Consider the following 24,203-nt stretch of genomic DNA (forward strand, 5'->3'; position numbering starts at 1 on the left):
TTTCAGGCTTGATCCAGCCATACTGGCCATCCCGGATATCAAAGTACCAATGAACCGCTCTAGGTGTGAAAGAGTCGAACCTTTTAGCTTCTTGACGTCTACCCATCTTGGTCTTTAGGTCTGCGCGGCGATTGATAAACTTGATCACCCAGTTACGTCCTAAGTCGGGATGTTCGCCGAGGTTCGGGACAGTATCCAGTGTTGACCCGCGTACAACATAATGCTGCGGCCGGGTCAGCGGACGCTTCGCTGAGCGGACAGAGTCAGCAGCCAAGGGTGGTGGGTGGTTCATCTCGGGTGGCGGTTGCCGAGCCTGTGCTGTTTCATCGGCACGTTTTGCCCAAGGAGAGTCGACGAGGAGATGAAGATGGAGATGGTATGGCTGCGGTTGTTCAACGAAAGCGCCGAGGGGGAAGACCGGTAACCAGGATAATGCTTCGGACTGAAGATGTTCACCAGCGCCCCACACGGCCTATCCAGCCTAGAGAGAAAGAGGGTATAGCAGGAGATGCGCATTTAGTCGGATGGTCGTCGCCAAGGCTACCACATCAGACTGCTTGTGAAGAAGCAGATCAGCCACGGAGAGACGATGCCACGGATCCGAGGCAGCTCGGGTGGCAGGGAAAGAGGACCGGTCACCCTGGCGGAGACCAGCCTCTGAGAAAACAGATTCGAGCCGGAATGCGGGGACAGAGAAGACGAGATCTTCAAACTGAAGACCTCGCCAGTGTGTTGACCTTCTTAGAGGAAGAATTTGCTGTAAAAGAAAGGTTGTCCAACGAGCAGACGTGGTGTGCGCCAATACCGCACGAGAGAAAAGTGTCGACCGTGCAAGGCTTCTATAGAGCGTTCCACGATGCGAACGCGTTAGCAATATGGACTTGCACGTTGTGCTACCGCAAGCGCACGAAAAGTGAGTTAAGAGAGATAACATGGAACGAATGGGTGTCGAGCTGCGTCGAAAAGGGCTCTCGCTCGCCATTTTCATGTCATAGATGCTTTCCCGTAGGTGAGGCGATCTCGGGCTGTGTGGAGTGTGTACGTGGTTTGAGGCGGGGTGCCCTGTCGCCCGCGGCTCAGCTTCACAGACGTATTGGGTGCGAACACATGTTTCCCGATGAGCTCAAGGACCTCACGCCGGTTGAGGAGAAGCTCATCGCGATGAATTCGTGTTATGGGTTTGTCACCAGGTACAGCATCCCGAGCAGCCAGAAGCAGACCGCAAAGTACCCGAAGCATATCAAGGGCCACATTACGGTGTTTCCGAATAACGTGCAGGAGCTGGCCACGAAAGTGCTTCCTCATCCGCTCGTGCAAGTCATGGAAGAGATCCATGTCTCGTGGCAGGGTGCGGAGAAGCCAGCACCAAGCGACTTGTCAGGCCTATTGTCAGTGAGGCGACGAGCCGTTGAGAGGGCTCTTGTGTGGCTTAGGAAGAACAATCCGCATTACGCCGAGATCGAGATTGATGTGGCTGAGATGGAGAGCTGGGGCGCGCCGCCGCATGGGGGTGCCGTCGGCGGTGTATGATTGCATGGAGCGGAACGAGCCAACGGCATGGGAGAAGACACGAACGGCACAAGTCGTTCCCCCCACGGAGCGCGGCATAGATGAGGAGGGTTTGGTGGAGATTGAGGAGATCTTGGCGTCGCTCAACCAAGGACAAGACATTCCGAATGGCGGGATAGAATTGCTGGGGCCGAACGAAGACGAAGGACGCGATCAGGGCGAGAGCGAGTCCGAGAAGTTAGGGAAGCCGATCAACGAAGTCACTTCGTCGGGCATGTTTGCTCTGGATGCAGCGCCGGATGTAGCGGATGTGGAGAAGCTCTTGTTCGCCTGCAACGTCGTGAACGGAGATGCGGCCGGTAACGCCAACACGGGGCCGAGAACAGAGTTGGGATCGGTGGAAAGGCGGCGACGACATGTTGACGCCTGTGAACCATACATTCATGTTTCTCGCGGGGATGATTTCGCCGACTCATTCGATGCCTCGTTCTTCGCGAAGACCTTCCCTACACTGCTACCGTTCGGCGTCGGAGGGCCACGGCTGGTCGAAGAAGCCATCCTAGGCGCGGAAGGAGATGCCGATAAGCACGGGGTAGAAACGGCGGCCCAAGACCTCATTTCATCCCGGAACATGAGTCTGCGAGCGTGGGCCGATGTAGTGTTGCGGCGCCACGGTGGTCGGTTTGCGACGCACCACATATTTGCATTCCTTGTGTTCAACATGAGCGTGCGGTCGAAGAACCGGCGCGTGAGCATGCTAAGCGTGACGAGAAAAAATTTCCGAAAGGCAGAGGGCATTATACAGTCGCTGTCTGCAGAGAGGTTAGCAGCGGCGAGGGTCGACTTGGAGAGCTCAGGCAAAACGACCGATGAGGCTGTGAAGGAGCTTCTGAGAAGCCTCTCCCTGTACGGCTTCCGGCAGCCTATGTCCAGGGAAAGCCGCTTGAGTATGCGGCGGAAGATACAGTCGCTAATCCTCCGCTATGGTGTACCGGCGATCTGGTTCACACTCAACCCGAACGATATTACGAACCCGGTGAAGCTGCGGCTTGCAGCATACCGCACCCGTGAACCTGATGCGGCCGAGGCTTTCTTGACGAGCCTCGACATGTCGTACAAGCGTGTGCGGCTGGCCATCTCGGACCCCATGAGCTCTGCCATCTTCTTCCACCGAGAGATGACGTTATTCTTTGAGCATTATGTAAAAGTGGGAGGGGAGTCGGTATTTGGGCGCATCAGCCATTATTATGGTGCCGTGGAGACCAACGAACGAGGAGCGCTTCACATCCACGGGTTGCTTTGGTTGCATGGGAACTCGCATTTGAGCTCGATGGTTCCCGATACCGAGGGCGAGGACCAAGCCACGTGCCGTGACCGTATCATCCAATACATAGATAGTGTCTTCTCCGAGGTATGGCCCAAGATGAGTTGCTGACAATATAATAGTCGAGCGAGGCCAAACTAATATTGCAATCTAGGACCTGGACCAGGAAGCGTTTTGCGCCGTCCAAGCGGAGCGATCGGTAACATCGGACATCTCGTCCCTGCTGGGCAATAGGGAGCAGTTTTCGGCTGCATTTGATGGGGAAGCCAACTTTTGTGCCGGCGCAACACAGATCCATACTCACAGCCCAACTTGTGTCAAGTATTCCTTGAGCAAGGACAAAAGAGCAAAGAAGCGTGGCCTTTGTCGGTTTCAGGCGCCGTGGAGACTAGTCGAGAAGACTGCTTTTACGGCAGATGGCGTGTTGCATATCCGCAGGAGGCATAGCATGGTAAATCGGTGGAACAAGGCCATCGCCGTGGGGCTCCGCCATAATCACGATATCTCCTTCATAGCGACGCAGCGGAAGACCATGGCCCTCGTCTATTACATCACGAACTATGCGACCAAAGTAGAGGACCCGGTGTGGAAACGCGTGGTTGCCGCAGCAGAACTGCTGCCCCTCGTCTCAGCGGCCGGTGGAACGGAGGATCGTGGGGAGGATCGTGGAAGCAATGCCGCGGGTGACGACGGTGCTGGGAATAGGACGCGACAGTTCTTGATGAGGGTGGCGAACCGCGTGTTCACGGAGCGTTCTTTATCGCAGGTCGAGGTCGTTGCACATCTTGTGGGATACCCGACCGAGTTCAGTAATAGCAACGCCTGGACGTTCCTGAACGTCTCTCTGCTCTACTGGCATGTCTTCCGGCGATGGCGACACCTCCGGCAAGAGAGCGGGACCGAGGTTGCAAACGATTCCGTGGACGAGTCGATAGTTGTGGAAGAAGCAGGTGAAAGGATTGGCTATGCTGAGGCATACCAGCACCGGGGAGACGTTTTGCGAAGCCTATGCCTCTATGACTATGTTTCGCTCGTCAGACTCAAACGAGTCAGTAAAGATGAGATCCCTGCCGCTTGGGGAGAGGTGTCATTCGAGAACGAGTGGGGTCCTGGAAGAGGCTGGTTGCAGGTGCTGAGGCGGCCGGGAAAGCACGCCAGCGTCTGCCTTGATGGCTACCTGAGCAAGGATTTCGATCAGGATGACGAAGAGCCGTGCTATCGAAGGTGGGTCTGCCGCCGCCGACAGAGTGTAAAGGTCGTGTTGAAGAGGCTAACCTCCATGTGCTGGAAGAGCAGCGGTGCAGCACCTTGCGCTATTTGTGCCATGGGAGTCTTTTTTGTGCCGAGAAACGGACGACATCAACAGCATATGGGCGCGGGCACGAAAGGCGCTGCCTCCTAGAATATCATGCCTCGTTGATAATGTGCAACTGCTCCGACGATCGGCTGAAGACGCAAAACGCGATGCCCGGCAATGGGCAGCGTCATCTGGCGACGGTGAACTCACGGCCACACATGCCCACCAGGACAGGGCAGGCGAGGCGAGAGAAGAAGCCACATCGGCGTACCAGTCTGACAGCGTCGGAAATGCAACTCGTCTGATTGATGTTGTGAGGGGTGCAATTGGTGCGGCCCAGATCACGGAGGGCTCGCCAGAGCTCATGGGAATGATGCAGCAGCTTTGTCACTTTCAGCAATCAGCATTATGCTCGACTGTTGAGCTCCAGGCCACCGTAACACCCGAACCGGGGGAAAGACGGGTAAGCATACGAGGGAACCGATTTTCCGGGGTCGTAGTACCACCACAGGGCCAGGTCAAGGCCATCAAGTCGCAGCAGATCTGTGCGTCCAGAGAGAAGGAGAAAATGATCCAGGGTATACAAAGTACCGTCGCGGCCCACGGGACCGATCGCAGCGCAGTGGTGCAGAGTTTGCTCACCGGTTTTGGAGAGGAGGATATCCAAATGACGGCGGCGGATTTGGAAGGGACGGCAGTCCATGCAAGTCCGAGCATGGAAGTCCACTTTGGTGCATCGACGTCTTTCCTCGAGGCGGGAAAGGCTCTGGTAGCGCGGTTTACACTGAATAAGAGGCAGGCGATCGCTTTCCTTATATTATGCCGCCAACTCGACCTGATCCATGGTGGGGAGAAAAGGGAGAAAAGTGATATCAGTCAGCTCTGCCAGTTCGTCGGCGGAGAGGGCGGAACCGGCAAGTCGAGAGTCATTGAGGCGCTAGTCGAGCTCTTTGCATCAAAGGGCATTTCGAACCGCCTGTTGATCACGGCGACGTCAGGGACTGCCGCAGCGCGGATCAACGGCATCACAATCCACTCAGCCTGCGGGTTCTCCAAGGACCAAGCGGTGGGCGCGAACTTGGCCAAAGATCTCGACGGCGTGCGATTGCCGAAACAGGCGGAGCGATTCGTCCATGGACAGTCGCGAATGGACTGGCAGGACAAGGCAATGTTGGTCATCGATGAGGTGAGCATGCTCGGAGCTCGGACGCTGTACGCCGTGAATGAGCAGCTCTGCAGGCTGCGCGGATCGCAGCAGGATTTTGGGGGCATACCCATCGTTCTCTTCTGCGGAGACTTCCATCAGTTTCGTCCTGTACAGGAAAGGTCGATCCTTCTTCCCAGTATGGTCGTCTCATGGGACGAAGACAACTCGTTCAAGGCCGAGCAACGGCACCAGCATGACAAGGCGCACGCGCTGTGGAAGAAGTTCACGACGGTTGTCATGCTGGATGAACAAGTGCGTGCGGCAGGAGATCCGGTTTTGCAGAGACTGCTGAAGCGGATCCGACTGGGTGTGCAGGATCGCACGGATTTAGAACTGCTCAACTCAAGGTGCTACCGGGAGGATAGGCGGATCCCATGGGAGACGGGCATCACCGTGGTGACACCACTGAATAGGAACCGGTGGAACCTAAATATGGAGGCAACCTTGGCGTTCCAGATCCTGCAGCGGTCAATAATGCGAATCTTCATCTCCGAGCACAAATGGAAGGATGGCCTGCCGACGGAGGAAGAAGCCATCATGATGCTAAACCAGGGCGACGATAGCGCGATACCGGTACCAGCCATCTTCATGTTCGTGCCGGGGATTCCTGTCGTGGTGAACCACAATACCCACCAAGGGCTGAAGTTGGTCAACGGTGCCAGCTACACTGCTCTGGAGGTCATCCTCGACGAGACCCACCCGGGCCATCGGATCTCGGCCGATATGATGGTCCACTTCGGGCCGCCAGCGGGGATAATCCTAGAGTCAGAGACAACAAAGGATATCCACTTCGTCGGGATGCCGTCCGGCACGGTTCTCTTGACGCCCATGAGCGTGAGAATCCAATGCCAGCGAAAGAGGCCGTGGCAGCGCAACGACGTCAGCCGGAAGGGTTTGCCGTGCGCGGCGGCTTTTGCGTGCACAGACTACAAGGTGCAGGGCAGGACGCTCGAGCGCGTAGCACTGGAGTTGCGCGGGACGAGGACGACGAATGTCGACGGACGCATCGTCCCCTCGCAGTGCGACCCGTACAGCCTGTACGTGCAGCTGTCGCGATGCTCGTCGCTGGATGGCATTATGCTCGTGTCTAAGATACGGGAGAGAGACTTGGTGGGCAACTGCGTTCCCCCGGAGATGACTGCCGCGCAGGCGAGACTGGAGCAACTGAGCAATAGGACCATTCGGGAGGCCATGCGCTGGTTGGACGACGATTCCTAAGGCTAGGGGGCCTGCGTTCGGCGACGTTGTCGAGACGAAATGGGAGAGGGGAGAGGGCGGGGAAGCGTTACAGGAAGCGTTATAGGATAGGAAAAGCGGGAGGGCCCTTCTGGAAGACACAAACGGTCTCCTCTCCTCGTCACGCGTTCGAGCCAGAGCCAGACGAGTCGAACAGGCACGCACCAAGGAAGAGCTAGACGGACGCAAAACCACCAATCACAAAGGCTGTTCAAAGTTTTAAAGGTCGCGGGGCGAAGCTGGCACGCGGCGTTTTAATTAGTTCCCAGCGGTGTTAGTTTTGACCAATGGAAAGCGAGCATTCCGACCCTGAGCGGCGGGTGGGGCATAAGGGCCTTTCGTTCCTCAAGGCATTCATCGTTGGCTAAAAAACACGGGAAAAGAAAGCATCTAACTCGGTGTCGAGACGAAAGCGTGATCTGAGCTCGGAGGCAGCTTACGAAATATCGTTACACCCTGGTCGCTTGGTCTAGAGCTCAAACCAATGAAAGGAGGGCTTGGACCGGACGGTATCCTTGTTGACTCCAGTGGCTTCCTAGTCCTACAGTCCAAAATCAATTGTTGTACAATTGATTTAACGTACCCCACTTTACAGGGGGTAGAATTGATTTTTGACCGGGGGTAGAATTGAATTTCGAAAAAAGACCAGTGTTGGGATGAACTCCATTCTGACAAGGGGTTGACTTGAATTTTTGATTGGTGCTTGACTGCACGTTCCGGCAAGACAACACTTTAACAGCGGCGTGTCAAATCCGGACTCTGGTTCCTCAGTAACCTATCGCGCCACGTATACTAGGGTTACGATAGGGTTAGTATTGACCATCTAGGCTATCATTACCAGATTACTTTTCACAAACTATACTATAGTATAAAACTTTAAATTGCACAAGTCAAACGCGTACCCGCGTCGCGTGGTCAGTTATGGGCCAACGTTGAAAAGACCCTGACTCCAAACTTCAATTTCTATCTATGCATATGTACACATCATGCACTGGCAAGTGTAATTTAAACAACGACAGGATACACTGGAGTCGCTCGACCTTATATACTTTCACTACGTCCTAGTTATCATGCGAAAGAAGCAGGCGCAGGTCGTGCGCAATATGGAAACCCAAGTACATGAGCTTATTGAAACACATTATCGAACATATCCGCAGTGGAACAAGTGTTACGACCCGGAGCTCAGGGAGCTAAATTACCGCCTAGCGAAAGTTGAATGATGTCCAGGAGGATAACAAATAAGAATAAAACAAAAGTGGGCACATAAAGAAAGAATAGCTACATATGCAAGTCTATGCGAACCTTTATTAGCCGATTCTTCGATGAGGCTCTACTTAAGTAAAGAGATATACATCACGAACTGAATGCGGCGTACAAGTTGAGAAACTTCGAGAGCTTGGATAACTAATTTCTTAGTAATTGCTAACAACGAGATCAAGTCCGCTATTGATGCCTCGTTATTGCAGCATCTCCCTTTGGCGAGTTTGCCTGATCAGCTGCTCTTGTATTTCGTGGCGAGGACGTCACTGCGGAAGATCCTCCAGCCAAGAGTTCATCGGCGACTTCATCAACCCAGTCGCCTCCATACGATTCCTGTGAAGCTTCAGGACTAACAGGCTCATCAGGAGGTGGTGAATGGGAACAGCTTTTGCCAGAAAGTGTGGACTTTTGTGAATATGGTGACTGATCTTTTGTTTCGGGTGGTTGTGCTATAGCTTCTTCCATGACGTTCAAATGTTTCCATTTATCCAAATTTGCTTGGCGGCGGCTGCGGTGCAACACAGTCTTCAGGCATTCGTGGTAACCATCCTTCGTAAAGAAGCGCTTTGGAGATGAAGGTGTCGACTCTGGACTGGTGTCAAGGGAACTTGACGGTGTAAGCTCTCCGGCTTCTGCTTCGTGTCTATCGCTTCTTTCCTTATCACTCCTCTCGACGGCAAGCAGCATTGGCATGGGGATATTACTTTCAAGTTTTCTGCGCTTGCTACCTCGTGAGGACGGGGAGAAGCTGTTTAAACGTGTTGCAGTACGAACATAGCCCTGTTTGGCGCGCACGTTCTTCATCGCGTCGACATGCGAAAGCTGCGTGACACGTCTCTATTGTATGCACCCTTTGAATCGATAGCAGGACGTGCAGGCGGACGGGGGGCCTGGTTGGACAAGTGAAGATACAGAGACGCTGGGTTGATATGGGAGCGAAGGACAAAGTCGGCCGAAGTCGTGGCAAGACTGTAGGGTTGTGATGGTGTTGGAAGAAACAGGATGGTTTTTTTGAGACGCGATAGCGAAAAGTTCATTGACACCAGCTAACCGCGTAGTCACGTGCTACTTAAATCCACATTCCTCCATCATTTACATCACTATTGTCCGTCCCATTTTCAGTAACGGAGGAATTCACCACCTCCTGCCTGCTCTTCTATTCTTAATTGCCGTGTGCCCCTACTTGCCTTCTACCCCTACTCTTCTATTCCTAATTGTCGTGTACCCCTAATTGTCGAATACCCCTGTCCATCTCCCAAATCCATGTCTATCTCCTGTCTATTCCCATATCATCCATACCATAGCGGATGATTCGTCCCATTTCAATCGACGACCTGCGCACGTGTCATACACATGTAAACGCGTACTTGAGTTTTCATACGTTATACACCCTACTCAAGAATTACTTGCAGAAACGCATTGCGTTTCCTGTTTCTGACCAATCACCGTCTAGCATTTTCGCCCCGTACTTTCCCCGAAGGAAACGCACTGCGTTTCTCGCACCATGCTAATGAAATCAGAAAACCTAAAACACGAAACGCGTCGCATTTCCGTCGGCTGACCATTGTCAAGTACAACAGCTTCACTACAGACCTAAACAACAACATACATGACCGTTGTCTATTGAAATTCACCTGATCAAAATGACTGCCATTTACAACTGGCAGCTCAACTCGTTAGCAAAAGGATATTGGCCAAGACTTTCGCAGTTACCGCTGGCGTTGGCAAGTGCGGTGACATCTGACAACTAGCAGAGCTTCTCACCCAATGGCTGACAAGCAAGTCTCACATTTACCAATCGAGCCCAGAAAACCCGGTGCGGGGTAAATAAAGCTGATCTCGAATCAGGCAGCAATGACACCTACGTCGCTGGTGTCTTAGCTCAAATACTTCAGATGACAGACAACAGAACGTATCTTAAGCATTTGTTATTGACCTTACTCATAGGTCCCTCCGAACTTTAATTTCCCAATACAATGAACGACGACTCTAACTTCTCTCTACGCAACATTGTCACAAACCATGGCAAGTCAATTGCATCGCTTCTCCTCAACATTGGTGAAAACAAACAGCCCCAGCGGAAATATTTATCATTTATCCAAGAATTAGAGTGTCTCAGACTTGAGAACTCCAGTGACGGACCTATACTGATACGCCGCGAGATCAATGCCTTTGAGGAACAAGACTATGTCGCTCTGTCTTACACCTGGGGCAACTCTGAACAGGAAAGCCCAGTGAAGGGAAAATACAAGTTTCAAACCAGAGGATATAAGCCCCAATTGTTCCCATCGCCGGTTCGAGACAGCGTTTTTGACCGTGTGTTTTCGTTCATGCGGGCAAAGGGTCTTAGCATGCTTTGGATCGATAGGCATTGCGTCAAGCAGAAGACCTGCAAATCAAATGTTATATGTGCCCATGAACGATGCGAAGATAAGAAGCGCGCAATCGAGACCATGGACTTGGTCTACAGTCTGAGCAAGCACCCTGTGGCTTTGCTTGGGAAGCCAATCGAGTGGGAGCATGAACTTGATGTACTATTTAAAATCATCAGCGGACAGTTCGTGAAGGAACTTGAACAAACAGAAGACGACGAAATCTTACAGGCATTGAGTTTACTAAGTAGGATAACGAAAGATCGATGGTGGACCAGGGCCTGGACGTTCCAGGAAGACTATCGCGGACGGCGAAATATGACACTACTCATTCGACACCCTGAATTCCTAGAAGCAAAGAAAAGGGAGTACGAAATTTTCTCCGATGTTCCAAACGAACTTTGTATCGAATCCATACGCTTTAGCAAAGAGATTACCGAATTTTGCCGTGCGGTCCAGGATAAAACACCACAACGGGAAGATGTATCACATCATACAAAGTATATCCTTGGAGCCGCAGGGAACTATAAAATCTTATTGGAAAGTTCGATGCCTATGACCCCAAAAGTCATTGCCGACATCCAAAGGCGAGGACTGGACGATGCTTGGGATAAGTTGGCAATCATCGCTAATTGCTGCCAGTACAGCATTCGAATAGACCATAAGCAGATGCAAAAGCCAAAGAGCCTCAGTATATCGATACTAGCGATGTATCTTCTTAATGGAGAGATTCTTTTAAATGAATCACGAAAGGATTCCTCCTTCATGCTTGATAAGACCTTATCCCAATTCTTGGAGGATCAAGCATTTAAAGAGTTTTATGCTCCCGAGGGCGAACGCGATCTCACTTTCAATAAAGGATGTCGATTTATCGACATTGAGTTCACGCCTAAGGGTATCAAGACGGAAGGGCATCTTTGGAAACTTGGTAGGATCATAGATCCTGCAAGTTTTCTTCTTCCATTGCCCGAGGCTAAAAACAAACCCTACTCTGTTACCCAGGATGAACAGCGGTGCCTCGCTCACCTTGCAGCTGAACTGAGACGCTTGCATGAGACAACTCTTGCCATGCATATTGAAAGATTCCTGAGCTATGATCCTACCAGACAGGAAGATAATCTCAAAAAAGAGACTTTTTCTAGGTCATATATGCGCCTTATGGCAAAAGAGCTAGTCAAGGCGATCAAGAAAGGCAAATTGCTTCGATTAGGACGAATTTGGAACTTCCAGGAAAAGCCAAACCCATGCTCTGCTATATTTATCTGGAACGCTGATGCCAATATCAATAACAAAAGAGGCCGAAAACCAGAGTGGAAGTTTGCATTTACCGCTTCGAGACCTCTGAAACGCGGTTTCCAGCAGCATGGTACCAATGATCTAGACCACCACGTGTCACTCGAAGTTAAATGGCCATCCTCATGGAATCATTCTCCTAGTGAACTTCCTCAACTTCTTGTCAGAAGCTGGATTGTTGGATTGTGTTTTTTCTATGATTTCCCAAGGACAAGTGTTATTTTCTCATGGCCTTCCTCATTCAATACAGTCATTCATTGATTGAGTCTCCTATGTTTTAAATCATCACCAGTTGTGAAAGAAATTCACGCCAATAGCTTCTTGCAGAATAAGTTAAGAGAACGCAGTAGCAGAGAAGAGCTCTGGAACTCTATTAATATGGTAAACTATTACTAATGGTGACCTTAATCATGTCATAATGTTGCCAGTCCATATCTAGTGCGGATTAAGCTCGCCAATTGACCACGTATCTTTGTCAGAGAAGTATTAAGCCTTTTGCTCTAATGCCTTCGCCATCGAGATGGCTAGTTGTATGCCCATGTCTAAGCGTATCTGCCGTAATGTAGATGCAATCCAAGTTCTCTGATTTTCGTATGTTGTTCTTAGCATACCCGAAATGAACAGCGGCTATAGGAGTAAGTAGCCTCCGGGCGATGGGGGTAACTCTACATGTGCCGCTTTCTTGGTATGTACTCCGATGCGCTCGAATCCCAAATGGTACGGTACGCTATGACATATTCCATTTACCATGTTAACAAGAACCTTAGCCGATCTGCTTGCTCTTTTCCTGCCGCCAGGCGTGTCGTATCTCAGAGTTGCAGACAGGATTGCCTCATGCACAAAAAGTCGTACAGTCCTATAGCTGTTCCATAATGTCGCAATCCGCAATTCCGGGTACATATTGTACTGAGACTGGAAACTGGCGACTGGAGCATTGGCTGATCCGAGATGTTGGTACGAGTTGAAGGCCTAGCTGCCCGGTAGGTCTCGCGCCCAGGCCACTAACATTGCATCTATGGGGAGAAGCATGGCGGCTACAGTACAGGGACCTGAAATACGTTTGTGCTTGATCTCAGCCCGGGCCGCAGCCAGGAGCTCGTTGATCTCCGAGACGCGATTTGACGGCGTATCCTCGACTCTCTGTAAGGGTTGGGCCCAACACGACCACCTGCTGAGAGCATATGGTAGGGGCACCTGCAGTTGGTAGAATCGACGCCTCACGTTCATCCAGACCTGGCAGCTAGGCTGAACAACCTTGGAAACAAGCTTGGTCGGCGGTATGAACGGACGGGAGAGACGAAGGACCTGGAAGAGGCGATCCAGGCAGTAAGACAAGCTGTAGAATCGACGCCTCACGACCATCCAGACCGGGAAGGCAGGCTGAATAACCTTGGAATCAAGCTTGAGAGCCGGTATAGACGGACGGGGCAGATAAAGGAACTGGAAGAGGCCTCAACCGATCTCCTCGAGGCTTGGTCCTGTTTGAATGCGATGCCATTCCATCGTCTCATGGCTACTGCTACGTGCCTGAAATTACTCGCTATACAGAACAGAGTTGACGAAGGCATCGATCTTGGAAGAAGGATACTCGATGTCCTTCCTTCAGTCCATACCCGAGCTCTCGATCGCAATGATCAGCAGTTCGTCGTGTCGACATGACAAGGCCACTTTCTTAACACTTGTATGCCAAGAAAGTGTGATGACAAAGGAAGGTTGGAAAGTATAGCCTGTAAATAGGGTTATGACAATAGGGTAGCTAAGCTCCAACATCACGTGACATACAGGCTAGGACCGATAAAAACTGCCGTAAGGTGCTCACGGTCCTGACGCGTACCTTCCCATCGCAATCACCCTCAGACAAAGCCTGCACCCCCGATACTCCAAAAAGCGTATAACACAGATAACCCTCGCGTGACCAATTATATTGCCAAGCTCTACTCTACAGCAACAGTCAAATGTCTACTCGTCGTAATCAATCGGACAATCTACGCCGGGAGATTGAAGAGTTAAAAAAAGGGCAGACAGAATTAACAGAGGAGCAGCAAGAGTTTAACAGAGAGCAGCAAAAGATGATTGCATTTATTAGACGTTTCCAGGAAGAGAGTACACAGACAGTCAATTGCGAATCTCGTCAACAGGAACAGCCCGACCCTGACGACCAGAGGAATAGTCATCTGCCCTCCAAGAGGCGGTCAGACTATCAACAGCAGGGTCTGGGGGCTGTATCCCTACCTCCAAAGCGAAAGCGAACTCTCCCTCCCAGCCTCAAGGGCAATAACATCACAGACCAGCCTCCCGGTAATAATATTCAGAGACACTGGCCACTATTTGGGCACCCAGATAGTAGTACCAGCGCCAGCGCGATCAATAAGCGACAGGCTATACTTGATCATCTTGACGATCAGGCAACCTTCAAAAAGGGAGATGAGGATTACAAAATTCACATGAAGCTACGATGCAAGGTAGGCACTGAGCTTCAAAAATGGGCTGTCGTTGGCTGTCAGCTCTGTTACGTTCTCAACAACTACAGCTTAGATCACAATCTCGAAAGCTGCACCGCTGCAGGTTCCGAGGCAGCGCAGAGGATCCTAAGCTGGCTAAAAACATTACGTCTTGAGCGATACGCAGGGAACGAAAACCAGTGCAGCCTCTGCACCGAGACCGACCAGATATGCGAAGATATGGGTATAATGATTCGCAGGTTTAATGCCAGGACCAAGGAAGAGAAGAATCGCTGGACCGAGAAGTATTTGTCAGCAACGGGCCTGGATGGATTTTGCGAGAATAAGCCAGCTATACGAAGGACCATCGCCGCCCTCAGCGCAGTTGACGACCAAGTTCTCGGCAAAGCGTTAACCAGCTTCGTATCCAAGAGATATAACACAGATCTCACCAAGAAAGGTCAAGCGACTAAGTGGTTCGAAGAGAAGGTTCCCCTCGAAGAGACTTGGGTGCCGCAGCTCCTTGCAGCCTTCGACCTGCTTGTGCGAGCGTTTGAGTTCCTTAGTGCCGGTGGAGACGACGATAGTCGCGACTCCAGGCCTAGTAGACTCCCCAGAGCCCCTACCCTTCAGATGTGTTGGGATGATGGCCAAGAGGTTCGCGAGTGGAAGGTCGTGATGGACTGGTGGATGGGTAAATGCAGCTTTTGTGCAGGACGAGGCGTGCAAGGGCCACAGATCGAGCATACCCTACGCAAGTGCCCACACGGTGGGAAGCGAGTTCTCCGCTCCGAGCTAGCAGAGGCAATCCACGAGGAAGGCTTCAGGGCTCGCGGAGGCTGCCGGAGATGTGCTATGCCTCGGGAAGTCTGTGAGGCATGGGAACAGGACGGATCCGGGGAGTGGCGTTTCAATCAAGCCGTTAGTTGCCAGTATGGAAGCCAAGCTTACGATACTGCCATTGGCTTCTTCTTGTGCACAGATCCTCGTTACTGTATGGAGCTTAGGGAGAATATGTCAGAGGAGGGTTCAGAGCATGATGACGAGGAGCAGGTAGCTATATGGTTAGGAAAGAAGATAACTGTAACAGGTATAGAGGCCTGTCAGATGACAAGGCAGTTAAGAGTGTGGTCACAAATGGTTTGGGAAAGTGCAGGAATAAGGAGGATGGGAAACTAGCGAGATATAAGTTTAATAGAAATAAGGATAGAGTGTAACGTGCATGATAAGCGAGTGTCGCAGACAAGCGAGTGTCGCAAAAATGCCTCACCCTACATCATCACTATCCGATCAGATAATTCTCAACCACTAGGCATGTCAGAGCCTAATAACGAAGGTAGAATCCTTCTTGCACTTAAAGCCCTTCAAAATAACCCAAAATTAAGTGCCCGGCGCGCCGCAGAAATGTATCACGTTCATTCCCGTACTTTATAACGCCGCCGACGCGGCGTTCAATCACGACGCGATATTGTCCCGAACTCTCGGAAACTCTCTGATCTAGCAGAAGAGACCTTAGTTCAGTTTATTCTCAAGCTAGATTCGCAACCGTTTCCCCCACGAGTGTCTTTTGTTGAAGCAATGGCCAATTGTCTCCTCGCTGACCGCGATGCATCACCCGTCGGCACGCGCTGGGCTAATAATTTCATCAAGCGACAACCAGAGCTCAAGACGCGTTTCTTTCGGAGATATGACTACCAGAGAGCTAAATGTGAAGATCCAACTATTATTCGCAATTGGTTTAGGCTTGTAGAGAACACAATTGCGAAATATGGTATCCAATCACATGATATTTGGAATTTTGATGAGACTGGCTTTATGATGGGTATGGTTTCAAGCGGAATGGTCGTCACAGGTTCAGAAAAGCTTGGAAGACCAAAATTAGTGCAGCCTGGAAACCGTGAATGGATTACCGTATTCTGGTGAATGAGCCTTGAAAACAGGGCGATCGTCTTCGCAGGAATCTCAAGCGATATGATTGGTGGTGGCTCCGCCCTTGACAAGGATCATCCATGGTCACAAGCAAAGGAAATGTGCCTTGCGGTACTGGGCTTTGGCTCGAGTGCTTGGGATTTCTTCCAATATTCATTTGTCCTTCCTATCTATTGGCTTGCCAAGGCGTCATGCCTGAGGCATGAACACTGCAGCTGAAAACTACCTCGCCATTTCACGCATCTTAACCCTTGACTTCTTTCTTCTTCCTTTCAATCACCTTAAATGCCCCTGTTTATCCTGGGCTAATGTTAGGCTGTCCAATTCATACACCTCATGTCATTCATTCCTCAATTATCCTCTCTGCTAATCCTTTTACCCCACAACACTACTGCTTGTGCCTGAAATTCGATCCACAGGCGCGCCCACGATACCCCACAATCTACCCCGCTTTTGGTTCCTTGACTAAGCTACCTTGTAGCACCCTCCGATCGTCGACAATGGCCCAGCCTGGCCTCCATGTCATCTATGACAGCGCATCCAGTGATCCTCCCCACGTGGCGGAGTTAGAGTATATGCTACAGTCCCCGTAGCCGTGCAAAGCTAACAGATTGTGCCGCTAGTATTGTTGCTGTCCATGGCCTCAACTTCAAGAACAGTGATGATCACGCCCGGAAGACATGGACGATGGGTGACAAGCTCTGGCTGAAAGACTTCCTCCCAAACGCCCTTCTAAAACCCGCTCGAGTGATGCTCTTCGAATACAACTCAAGCCCTGCCATTGGTGCAACGGCTATCAAACTAGCTGACCACGCGAACAACTTGCTGCAGTGGCTCAAACTGAAGCGGAAGGTACTGTATACCTCAAGCGACAAGCCCATATTTGATTAGAGTCCCATTCTGATCGATACAGAGTGACCCACAAAGGCCTCTTGTGTTTATAGGTCATAGCTTAGGTGGATTGGTTGTCAAAGAGGTGAGTGCTTGCATGCATCAACAATTTTACATGTTAATGCCCTACAGGCACTCGTCGCAGCCACATTAGATGTTACATACAAATCTATCGTGGAGGCGACCCGTCTTCTCGTTTTCTTTGCTACGCCACACCAGGGCGGGAATTATGCTAGTCTGGGTGACATCGTGGCCAAAATAGTCAGAACAGGCGTATCCAAGCCAAAGAATGACCTCCTTGATGCCTTAAAGGAAAACTCGGACCAAGCGACGCAACGATTCGAACAAGCTCGCCATTTGCCCGAGAGATGTCTTGTCGTCAGCTTCTACGAGGGAGACTCCTATGGCAAGATGGGTCTTGTGTGTCAACCGAATGAACCCAACAAAAGCCATCCTGCTAACTTCCGATAGATTGTCGACAAGAAATCTGCTACATTGAATCTCCCGGGTACGCGTGAGAAACAGATAGCCATGCACACTGATCATAGCACTATTTGCAAATTTGAGTCTGCCGACAGCCCCGCATGCGAATTGGTTTTAGGTACCATTGCTGATGAGGTCGACCGCGCTCTGACGATGGATAGGTCTGGTTAGTCTTGGCTTTTTTGTAGTTTCAATCATATGCTCCATTATGTTCTAGTCACGAAGACTGACTGACTCCCCTCTAGCCCCTCACCCAGTGCCGAGCTATCCTCTGAGCTCAATGACACCAGTAAAGACATTCGTTCAGCGACCAGCTCTTCGTGACAGCATCCGAAATCAGCTCGTGAGACCCTTCGAGTCTGATAGGCAAGGCGAGGTAAAGAGGGTGGGAGTATGGGGCATGGGCGGAGCGGGAAAGTCACAGCTAGCTCTCAGCTACCTGCAGCGTTATCGAACCGAGTACGATGCCACATTCTGGATTCAGGCAGACCAGACGGCCTCTATCGACCGAGACTTTTTGGCCATCTACCGACAGCTAGCAGAGACTACGTCTTCACTATCCGATCTGAACCCCGAAGATGTGAAGCGTGAAGTACTCGGCTGGTTTTCTAGAGCATCTGGAAAGTATCTTGTCATCTTTGACGGTGCCGATTCTTTGCACCAAACAGACAAAGGTTTTGTGACGTTGTCTGAATACTGTCCAGGATCTCCCAACATACACTTTATTATCACGAGTCGATCATCCATCGCAAAATCTATGTCGACGTTCGAAGGAGTTTCTGTTGGGGAGCTTGAAGAGTCGCAGAGTGTTGAACTCTTCCTAACATGCGCAGAGATACAATCAGCGCGAGAAAATGTAGTGGCTGAAGCCAAACTCATCGTGCATGAGCTGGGTTACCTTGCCTTGGCAGTCAGCATGGCGGGAAAGTATGTGTCACAGACACCGCGGTTATCATCAAATTTGTCTGCATATCTGGATGAATTTCGTCACCGTCGACGGGATCTGCTCTCAGAAACACCCGATGAACTTGTTGCAAGGTATCACCACAGCGTCATGACAGTGTGGGAGACGTCTTACTCTGCGGTATCCGAGCACCTTCCTGAAGCATGCCGACTTCTAATGTTGTTGTGTTTTATTCATTATGATGACATCTTCCTCGAGCTGTTCGGCCTAGGCATTGACTCAGGCTCAACAGCACTCGCATCATGGTCATCAATTTTAGGACATGAAAAAAGGATGGACTTGCATCACTTGGAGGAATGCTTTCGGGTTCTGGAGAAATACTCACTCTGCCAGTACAAGATGACGCAAACCTCATACTCGCTTCATCGCCTTGTTCACGCCTGGGGCTACGATCGATTACAAGGCGACGGAGACGAAGTGAAACGCTTTTGGTACGCAGCATCACAGCTCCTGGACGATTACCTAAAGACTATTAGTGACCGCCAGGGTGGGCCTGTGTCAAAGCTGCGGGTTGTGCCACATTTGACAGATAATATCTACAGCTTTAAGAAATTCTCATCAGTCATTGACTGGAATGAAATCGATTGGCTTGGAACTGTAGAAAGATTTGGCTTTTTTCTTGCGAAGATTGGGCGCTGGAATGACGCAGAATTACCACAGAGGGAGGTGTTTGGGAAGAGGCAGCGGATACTTGGCGATAACCATCTACATACAGTCACAGCAATGGGCAACCTTGCGAATACGCTAAGGGACCAAGGCAAACTGGATGAAGCAGCATTGATGAGGAGAGAGGTGCTGGAGAAGATGCAGCGGATACTTGGCGATCGGCATCCACAAACAGTCGCAGCATTGAGTAACCTTGCAAATACGCTAAGCGACCAAGGCAAACTGGATGAAGCAGCATTAATGAGGAGAGAGGTGCTGGAGAAGATGCAGCGGATACTTGGCGATGAGCATTCCGATACAACTCGGGCGGCAGAACATCTGCGTCCTATTCCATCCGCCTTTAGGGCAGGCCAATTGGATACTTCGACAACCGAGAAACAGCCGTTTCTCAAGAGAGTAACTGGGAAGTTGCGACAGGTTCAAGACTCATTTCGACCCCGCCAAAATTAATCATTGAATCAAAATATCTTCCTAGAAATAGCTCTCAATGTACAGATACACCTCTTACTTTTGTCCACAGGCTCCTGAGGACTGCTGAAGATGAGGCGCGAATACGACCCGAGATGGTACCATCCCGGCCCTGAAATTTACCAGAATGTGGTTGACGACCCTCAATATGGCCCGATTAAGCCAGAGTCCTAGCACGCACCTACCGAACAACGCTGTAAAGCTTTCGAAGAGAGTCGATGTTGCGCTGTCAGGCAATCTCACTTGATAATTATATGACAGCTTGTTATAGAGAGAAGTCCGCGTGCTGGCACAGCTCAGGATAGGCATGTCGAGATTGAATAGATACCTCTTTCGGATCACAGTAGCATCATCACAGCAATGCGTATATGGACAAGCGATAAAGACAGTCGAGCGTTTTCTTTTCCAATGCAACTAGCCACAAGTCGACTTGAGAATAGGCGAGGTTGAAGACAGTTTGCACAACGTCATTCACTTTCTTCTACTCACTACCTCACCCTTGTGTTAAATATTTCCCGCCATAGACAGAAGTGCGGTAGATAGGACTCTGAACACTTAAAGAATATCCTTCAAGTTGGCTTGCTACTAATACAAACCCAACGACCCTGCGGAGAGATGGAAAACGAAAAGGCAGAGACAGAATGTAAATGCTGCATGGGCTTTGGGCGACACAGTGAAACATTTTGTGTGTGTCTATGTGTAGACATCTAATGCAAGGGCGGCGACGAACGACGGAATACTGGCGGTATGATGGTCGCAGCGTCCTCGACGCTTAATGGGTTGGTGTCTGATCCGCATGCACGCCAGCGGAGGGGATTAGCCCAGGAACCGCTTCGCTAAATCAGGGGAATGGCCATTACCGAGCAAACCAGTAAATGAAATGCCAGACATTCAGGTTTAGCCTCTGGCGGATGGGGTAGTGCCCTCCGCAGGACATGCTAAATTTATCTACGGATGATCCCCTTCTATACAGAATATTCGGAGCACAGTATCGTCAGTTATTGCTATGTACACCCCCTAGCATGGTCTGTGCACTGAAAGTGGAAGAGAGTTTGCACGGGGCGGCTAATAGGCGGACGGGTACCCGTCCTTCTAAAACTGGACGGGTCCCGTCCGAGTTACCATATCTGGTATAGCTTACTCCGCTATCGGATTGGAACTATTTCGAGTGGTTTTACTTGAAGTCCATCAACCGCTAATTTTACTCAAAGCAAATCGCTGACTTTAACTTGTATAGTCTTGATTTATCCGAGCTATAAGTTCATTATAAACTCTACTAAAGTTAGGACTGAACTACAATACAACTCTCCTCCTGTTCCGTGGCAGCATACAAGGCTTCTTGTTCATCGATATCCCGCTGAGCTATCTTCCACAGCTCGCCCATACCTCTTCTACTTGTAAACAGTCGTCCGTTCTCGGTCTCCTCAGCTACTTGTGCTTCAATTCGATCAGCTTCTGCTTTATCCCAGTCTAAGTAAGCCATCATCTCTTCTTTAGTCCATTCTCTGGGACCCGTCGGGGTTTTGCAGCACCTCCCCATCTGCTTATAATCAAGACACCAGCTGTAGCTTGCTTTTGGGTATCCCAAAGGTAAGCCCATTGCTTTTCGATACTGGCGATTACCAAGCCAGGCTCCTGGGGGTTGAGCCTTATACCAATCCTCTCTAGACTTGACGTATCTCTGATGGATGGCTCGTGGATCGTCATGCCTCAGATGTGTAGTTGGGTTTGAAGCTAGATCTCTCGAATTTAACTGTGGTGACACCTGCGGTCTACACGTCGATGGCGTAGGTGATGGGTGTCGAGGTTCTGGAGTCGTCATGTGTCGGTCCACCCGCTCTGTTTCGATGGTCAACTGGGATGGCAGATCTTGACAAGTTGACTCATTCTCAAATTCGAAAGTTTCCAAAGTTGTGATTGGTTGCCACTGTATTTCGCCGAGCGTTTTCATCACTGGTGGCCTTGGTTCCTCAGGGGTCGTAAAGGGTATCCACTCAAAGGTTTTCGAACACACCTGCGGCTTGTCTGAAGATATAACTGGCAATGCTCTTAGTTCCGAGTATCGTAGTGGACACTCCTTTGAGTTTCTTGCGTGACCTAGTATATGACATTTGCTGCATAAAGGAGGGTTTCGTATCGGCCTCGCCTTCTCAATGACTTCAAAGCCGCCAAGTTCTCTTCTCACACTAGATAACGGCAAAGACGAATTCGTAATCACTGGATCGACTCGCTGGCGGGGTTCTAAGAGGGGCCTTCGATTATCTTCCCGAATCAAGTGCCAATGCGGATGAAAATCTTCGAGTTGTAGAGTCTGGCCTTGAGCTAATAAACCCTCCAGCTTGTGAGCGCAGGGCAGCCCTTGTGATCGTGAGAAGGAACCAGTACAGGCCGACAAAGGAGTAGAGCCTTGATGAAATAGAAGCTTTCGTTGCTGCTCAACCTTTCGCAAAGCTTCATGAGACACCCAACCACGTACTGCACCATAGAGAATACTGGAGAGTTCGATAGGTGTCCTGATCTTCTGCTTGGCTTGGTTCGACTTCAACTCCGCCAGTTGATTGAGTAGTGCATGCTTGATCGATCGCCAAGCTTCGAACAGGTCCAATGTAGATACTTTGAGGTGGCTCTTAAGCAGCCAGTGTATGCCTTCCACCCTTGAAGTAACGACGTTGTCAAAGTGGGGATGTTGATTGACCCACGCCTTCACCAGCTTCTCTTTGTACTGATCAAGCCAGTTTGTCTTGATATATTTGACTTCTTCGATATAATCCGCGATGTATTTCTTCTCAAACTCGGACACACGCTCGTGGAAAGTTTGTTCATTTGGTGACTTGATGATCGAATGCCAGTGGCCGTAAAACTCATTCCAAGCCTCGATTCCCGGGTTTTCCCCTTGAGTCTGGCGCGTAAATCTCGGCTGGCAGTAGCGAAGAACTGCCTTGTTAGCATGCCAGAGACATAGCAGCGGCCTTGATGATGGGAAGCAAGTATCGACAGCTTTCATACATGCTAGGCAGCGATCAGTCAAGATGACTGAGGGATGCTTAATCCTGTGGTTTTGGCACAGCGACTGGAATCGATCTAACGCCCAAAAATATTCTTCTTCACACTCCCCACTCAGGAAAGCAAACGCGACACAGAACGAACGTTGACAAGAGTCGACACCGATCAAGTCCAAAAGTGGCATGCCGTATTTGTTGGTTTTATAAGTACAGTCTAAGATTAAGACATCCGGATATGCCTGTAGATATGCCACTGAATCGGGGTGCGCAAACAGAACAGCTTTGACTCGGCCGTCTGGACCGGCTTGGAATTGACTCCAAAATCCTTCTCTAAACAGCTGATCAGCAAGCGCGTTGATGCTGCTTTGTCCTTGACAGACTTCTCGTCTAGCATCTGCAATACGATTGTAGATGTCCTGCTGTGTCGCTATGGTGTCGGTGTTCTGCCGCATGAACGTTCGAATTTCTTTAGGGGCTATCCCAGCATTGGCAAGGCCAGTCAGCTGAGATAGGTGCTCCTTGGACATTGTTCGAAGTACTGGGTGGGCAGTGGTATCTTGGCTTGGTTCATGATTATGTAGTGAGAATCGGCTGTCAGAACGGTGCCGCAGAGTCCAGTTACTTCTATCTTTATTCTCTTTCGCCAGTACAGAGAACTCGCAGCCTGTTGTCCGAGTTGTCGTCTTGCGTTGACGTTCTCTTGAAACGATCGGATGGTTACGGCGACGATCACACATGTACGTGATTGTCCTCCTGCCGGTTTTCTCCTTGGTTGACCTTCCAGTTATGAACGCGTAGCCCCTGGTCGCCGCCCAGGCGTTAGTCAAGTATTAAAGACAAAAACGGAGATGCTTTTTTTGTGATTTGAACCGGATTTCTTGTCTAGTTACTCACTGAACTCGAGAATGCCGCTACCGTTCAATGAACATCCTGCTTGTAAGGATATCAAGAGTCTTATGGTATCACCGAGACCTCTTTGTAGCAGGCTTTGACTAAAAAGATACGTAAATATATCATGACGAAATATTCTCAATATTAAAACTGAATTTTGCTTTCGTGGGGCGCTTTCGTGTTTCAGGACCATGTGTCAGCATCCTGCTGAAATGAGTTTGTGTCTCTGGGCCAACCAATGCTACATTTGATCGAAAAAGATCTAGAGATACTCATAGACTGCCATAAACACGCAATACAGCTTTAGTTGCCATCTGAACTAGTCCGTGCTATCTACAATTTGCATGAGCTCCTGCACGTTTTCAAAATCCAGCAATTTCTACTCTAGTATTCTAGCCGGTAACGGGGCCCGTTACGGGTTTTAGGCCAATCAAAACTATCAAATTCGACATGGGTTTCTCAAACTCGTCACGGGCCCCGTTACCAGCCAAGTCGTGTTTACAAAAACGCGGAACGGGGCCCGTTTCGATGCATGGTGATCCGTGCCACCCATACTGAATTCATCACGCGTAGCTAAGAGCCAATCATAGACAACTAGAATTACCTAACTTAACTTTAATCCTGATCCCTTTTGACCACCGCGTTTTTTACTCATTGCTAATGATTTAGTGATTGTGTTTGTGGCGGTCTTTTCTCCAGATAATGTACCATCTCAGTATGTCTACCCAAGTATCTTCAGAATATCGCCTTCATCGGCAAAACATCACGCCAAGTCAAGTCCAGACGCTCAGGAGACTAGAGCTTCACTACGATATCTCCTTTCAAGCTATCATTTGCATACCCTGTGGCTTTGCCTTGAAGACAGACGATGATCGTGTCGGACGCCACCTCAAAGAGAAACATGGTATATCTAAAAAGTGTCGGCAGAAGCTCAATACCCTAGTCAATTCCCTGCATCTTCCTGACCTAG

The 24,203-nt window shown here is 50.1% G+C and overlaps 5 protein-coding genes across 9 annotated transcripts; 4 read left to right on the forward strand and 1 right to left on the reverse strand.

Annotated features, from left to right (window-relative positions):
- Positions 1-49: 49 nt before the first annotated feature.
- Positions 50-6,555, forward strand: FOXG_14988 (uncharacterized protein; the record flags this gene model as incomplete). Its single annotated transcript, XM_018395056.1, has 6 exons — positions 50-63; positions 153-913; positions 1,010-1,524; positions 1,601-2,920; positions 2,988-4,057; positions 4,200-6,555. The coding sequence occupies 6 exons, from the start codon at positions 50-52 to the stop codon at positions 6,553-6,555; spliced, it is 6,036 nt and encodes a 2,011-aa protein (XP_018255042.1).
- Positions 6,556-7,926: 1,371 nt separating this feature from the next.
- Positions 7,927-8,819, reverse strand: FOXG_21850 (uncharacterized protein). Its single transcript, XM_018402220.1, has one exon. The coding sequence runs from the start codon at positions 8,635-8,637 to the stop codon at positions 8,017-8,019; it is 621 nt and encodes a 206-aa protein (XP_018255043.1). The 5' UTR covers positions 8,638-8,819; the 3' UTR covers positions 7,927-8,016.
- A 536-nt stretch (positions 8,820-9,355) lies between these two features.
- Positions 9,356-11,877, forward strand: FOXG_21851 (uncharacterized protein). 2 transcript variants are annotated; one of them, XM_018402222.1, is made up of 2 exons: positions 9,356-10,792; positions 10,853-11,877. In XM_018402222.1, the coding sequence occupies exons 1-2, from the start codon at positions 9,810-9,812 to the stop codon at positions 11,757-11,759; spliced, it is 1,890 nt and encodes a 629-aa protein (XP_018255045.1). In that variant the 5' UTR covers positions 9,356-9,809; the 3' UTR covers positions 11,760-11,877. The 2 variants fall into 2 exon arrangements, with proteins under 2 accessions (XP_018255045.1, XP_018255044.1); XM_018402221.1 differs by having other exon boundaries at positions 9,356-11,877.
- A 1,463-nt stretch (positions 11,878-13,340) lies between these two features.
- FOXG_14989 (uncharacterized protein) lies at positions 13,341-15,760 on the forward strand. Its single transcript, XM_018395057.1, has one exon. The coding sequence runs from the start codon at positions 13,454-13,456 to the stop codon at positions 15,116-15,118; it is 1,665 nt and encodes a 554-aa protein (XP_018255046.1). The 5' UTR covers positions 13,341-13,453; the 3' UTR covers positions 15,119-15,760.
- Positions 15,761-16,137: 377 nt separating this feature from the next.
- FOXG_14990 (uncharacterized protein) lies at positions 16,138-19,762 on the forward strand. 4 transcript variants are annotated; one of them, XM_018395059.1, is made up of 7 exons: positions 16,138-16,439; positions 16,492-16,720; positions 16,782-16,844; positions 16,892-17,179; positions 17,231-17,408; positions 17,488-18,998; positions 19,125-19,762. In XM_018395059.1, exons 1-7 carry the CDS (start codon positions 16,177-16,179, stop codon positions 19,320-19,322), a joined length of 2,730 nt encoding a protein of 909 aa, XP_018255048.1. In that variant the 5' UTR covers positions 16,138-16,176; the 3' UTR covers positions 19,323-19,762. The 4 variants fall into 4 exon arrangements, with proteins under 4 accessions (XP_018255048.1, XP_018255049.1, XP_018255047.1 ...); XM_018395060.1 differs by having other exon boundaries at positions 17,488-18,963; positions 19,090-19,726; XM_018395058.1 differs by having other exon boundaries at positions 17,488-19,726.
- The last annotated feature ends 4,441 nt before the right edge of the window (positions 19,763-24,203 follow it).

The sequence above is a fragment of the Fusarium oxysporum genome, chromosome 3 (genome assembly GCF_000149955.1).
Source record: "Fusarium oxysporum f. sp. lycopersici 4287 chromosome 3, whole genome shotgun sequence".
NCBI lineage: Eukaryota > Fungi > Ascomycota > Sordariomycetes > Hypocreales > Nectriaceae > Fusarium > Fusarium oxysporum.

Excerpts from the sequence above, each read along its gene's own strand:
- FOXG_14989 (XM_018395057.1), top strand. The coding sequence starts at position 13,454 with ATGTCTACTCGTCGTAATCAATCGGACAATCTACGCCGGGAGATTGAA.
- FOXG_21850 (XM_018402220.1), bottom strand. The coding sequence starts at position 8,637 with ATGAAGAACGTGCGCGCCAAACAGGGCTATGTTCGTACTGCAACACGT.
- FOXG_21851 (XM_018402221.1), top strand. The coding sequence starts at position 9,810 with ATGAACGACGACTCTAACTTCTCTCTACGCAACATTGTCACAAACCAT.
- FOXG_14990 (XM_018395058.1), top strand. The coding sequence starts at position 16,177 with ATGTTAGGCTGTCCAATTCATACACCTCATGTCATTCATTCCTCAATT. Across the intron at positions 16,845-16,891 it reads GTGGATTGGTTGTCAAAGAG|GCACTCGTCGCAGCCACATT; the intron begins GTGAGTGCTTGC and ends AATGCCCTACAG. Across the intron at positions 17,180-17,230 it reads CCTATGGCAAGATGGGTCTT|ATTGTCGACAAGAAATCTGC; the intron begins GTGTGTCAACCG and ends AACTTCCGATAG.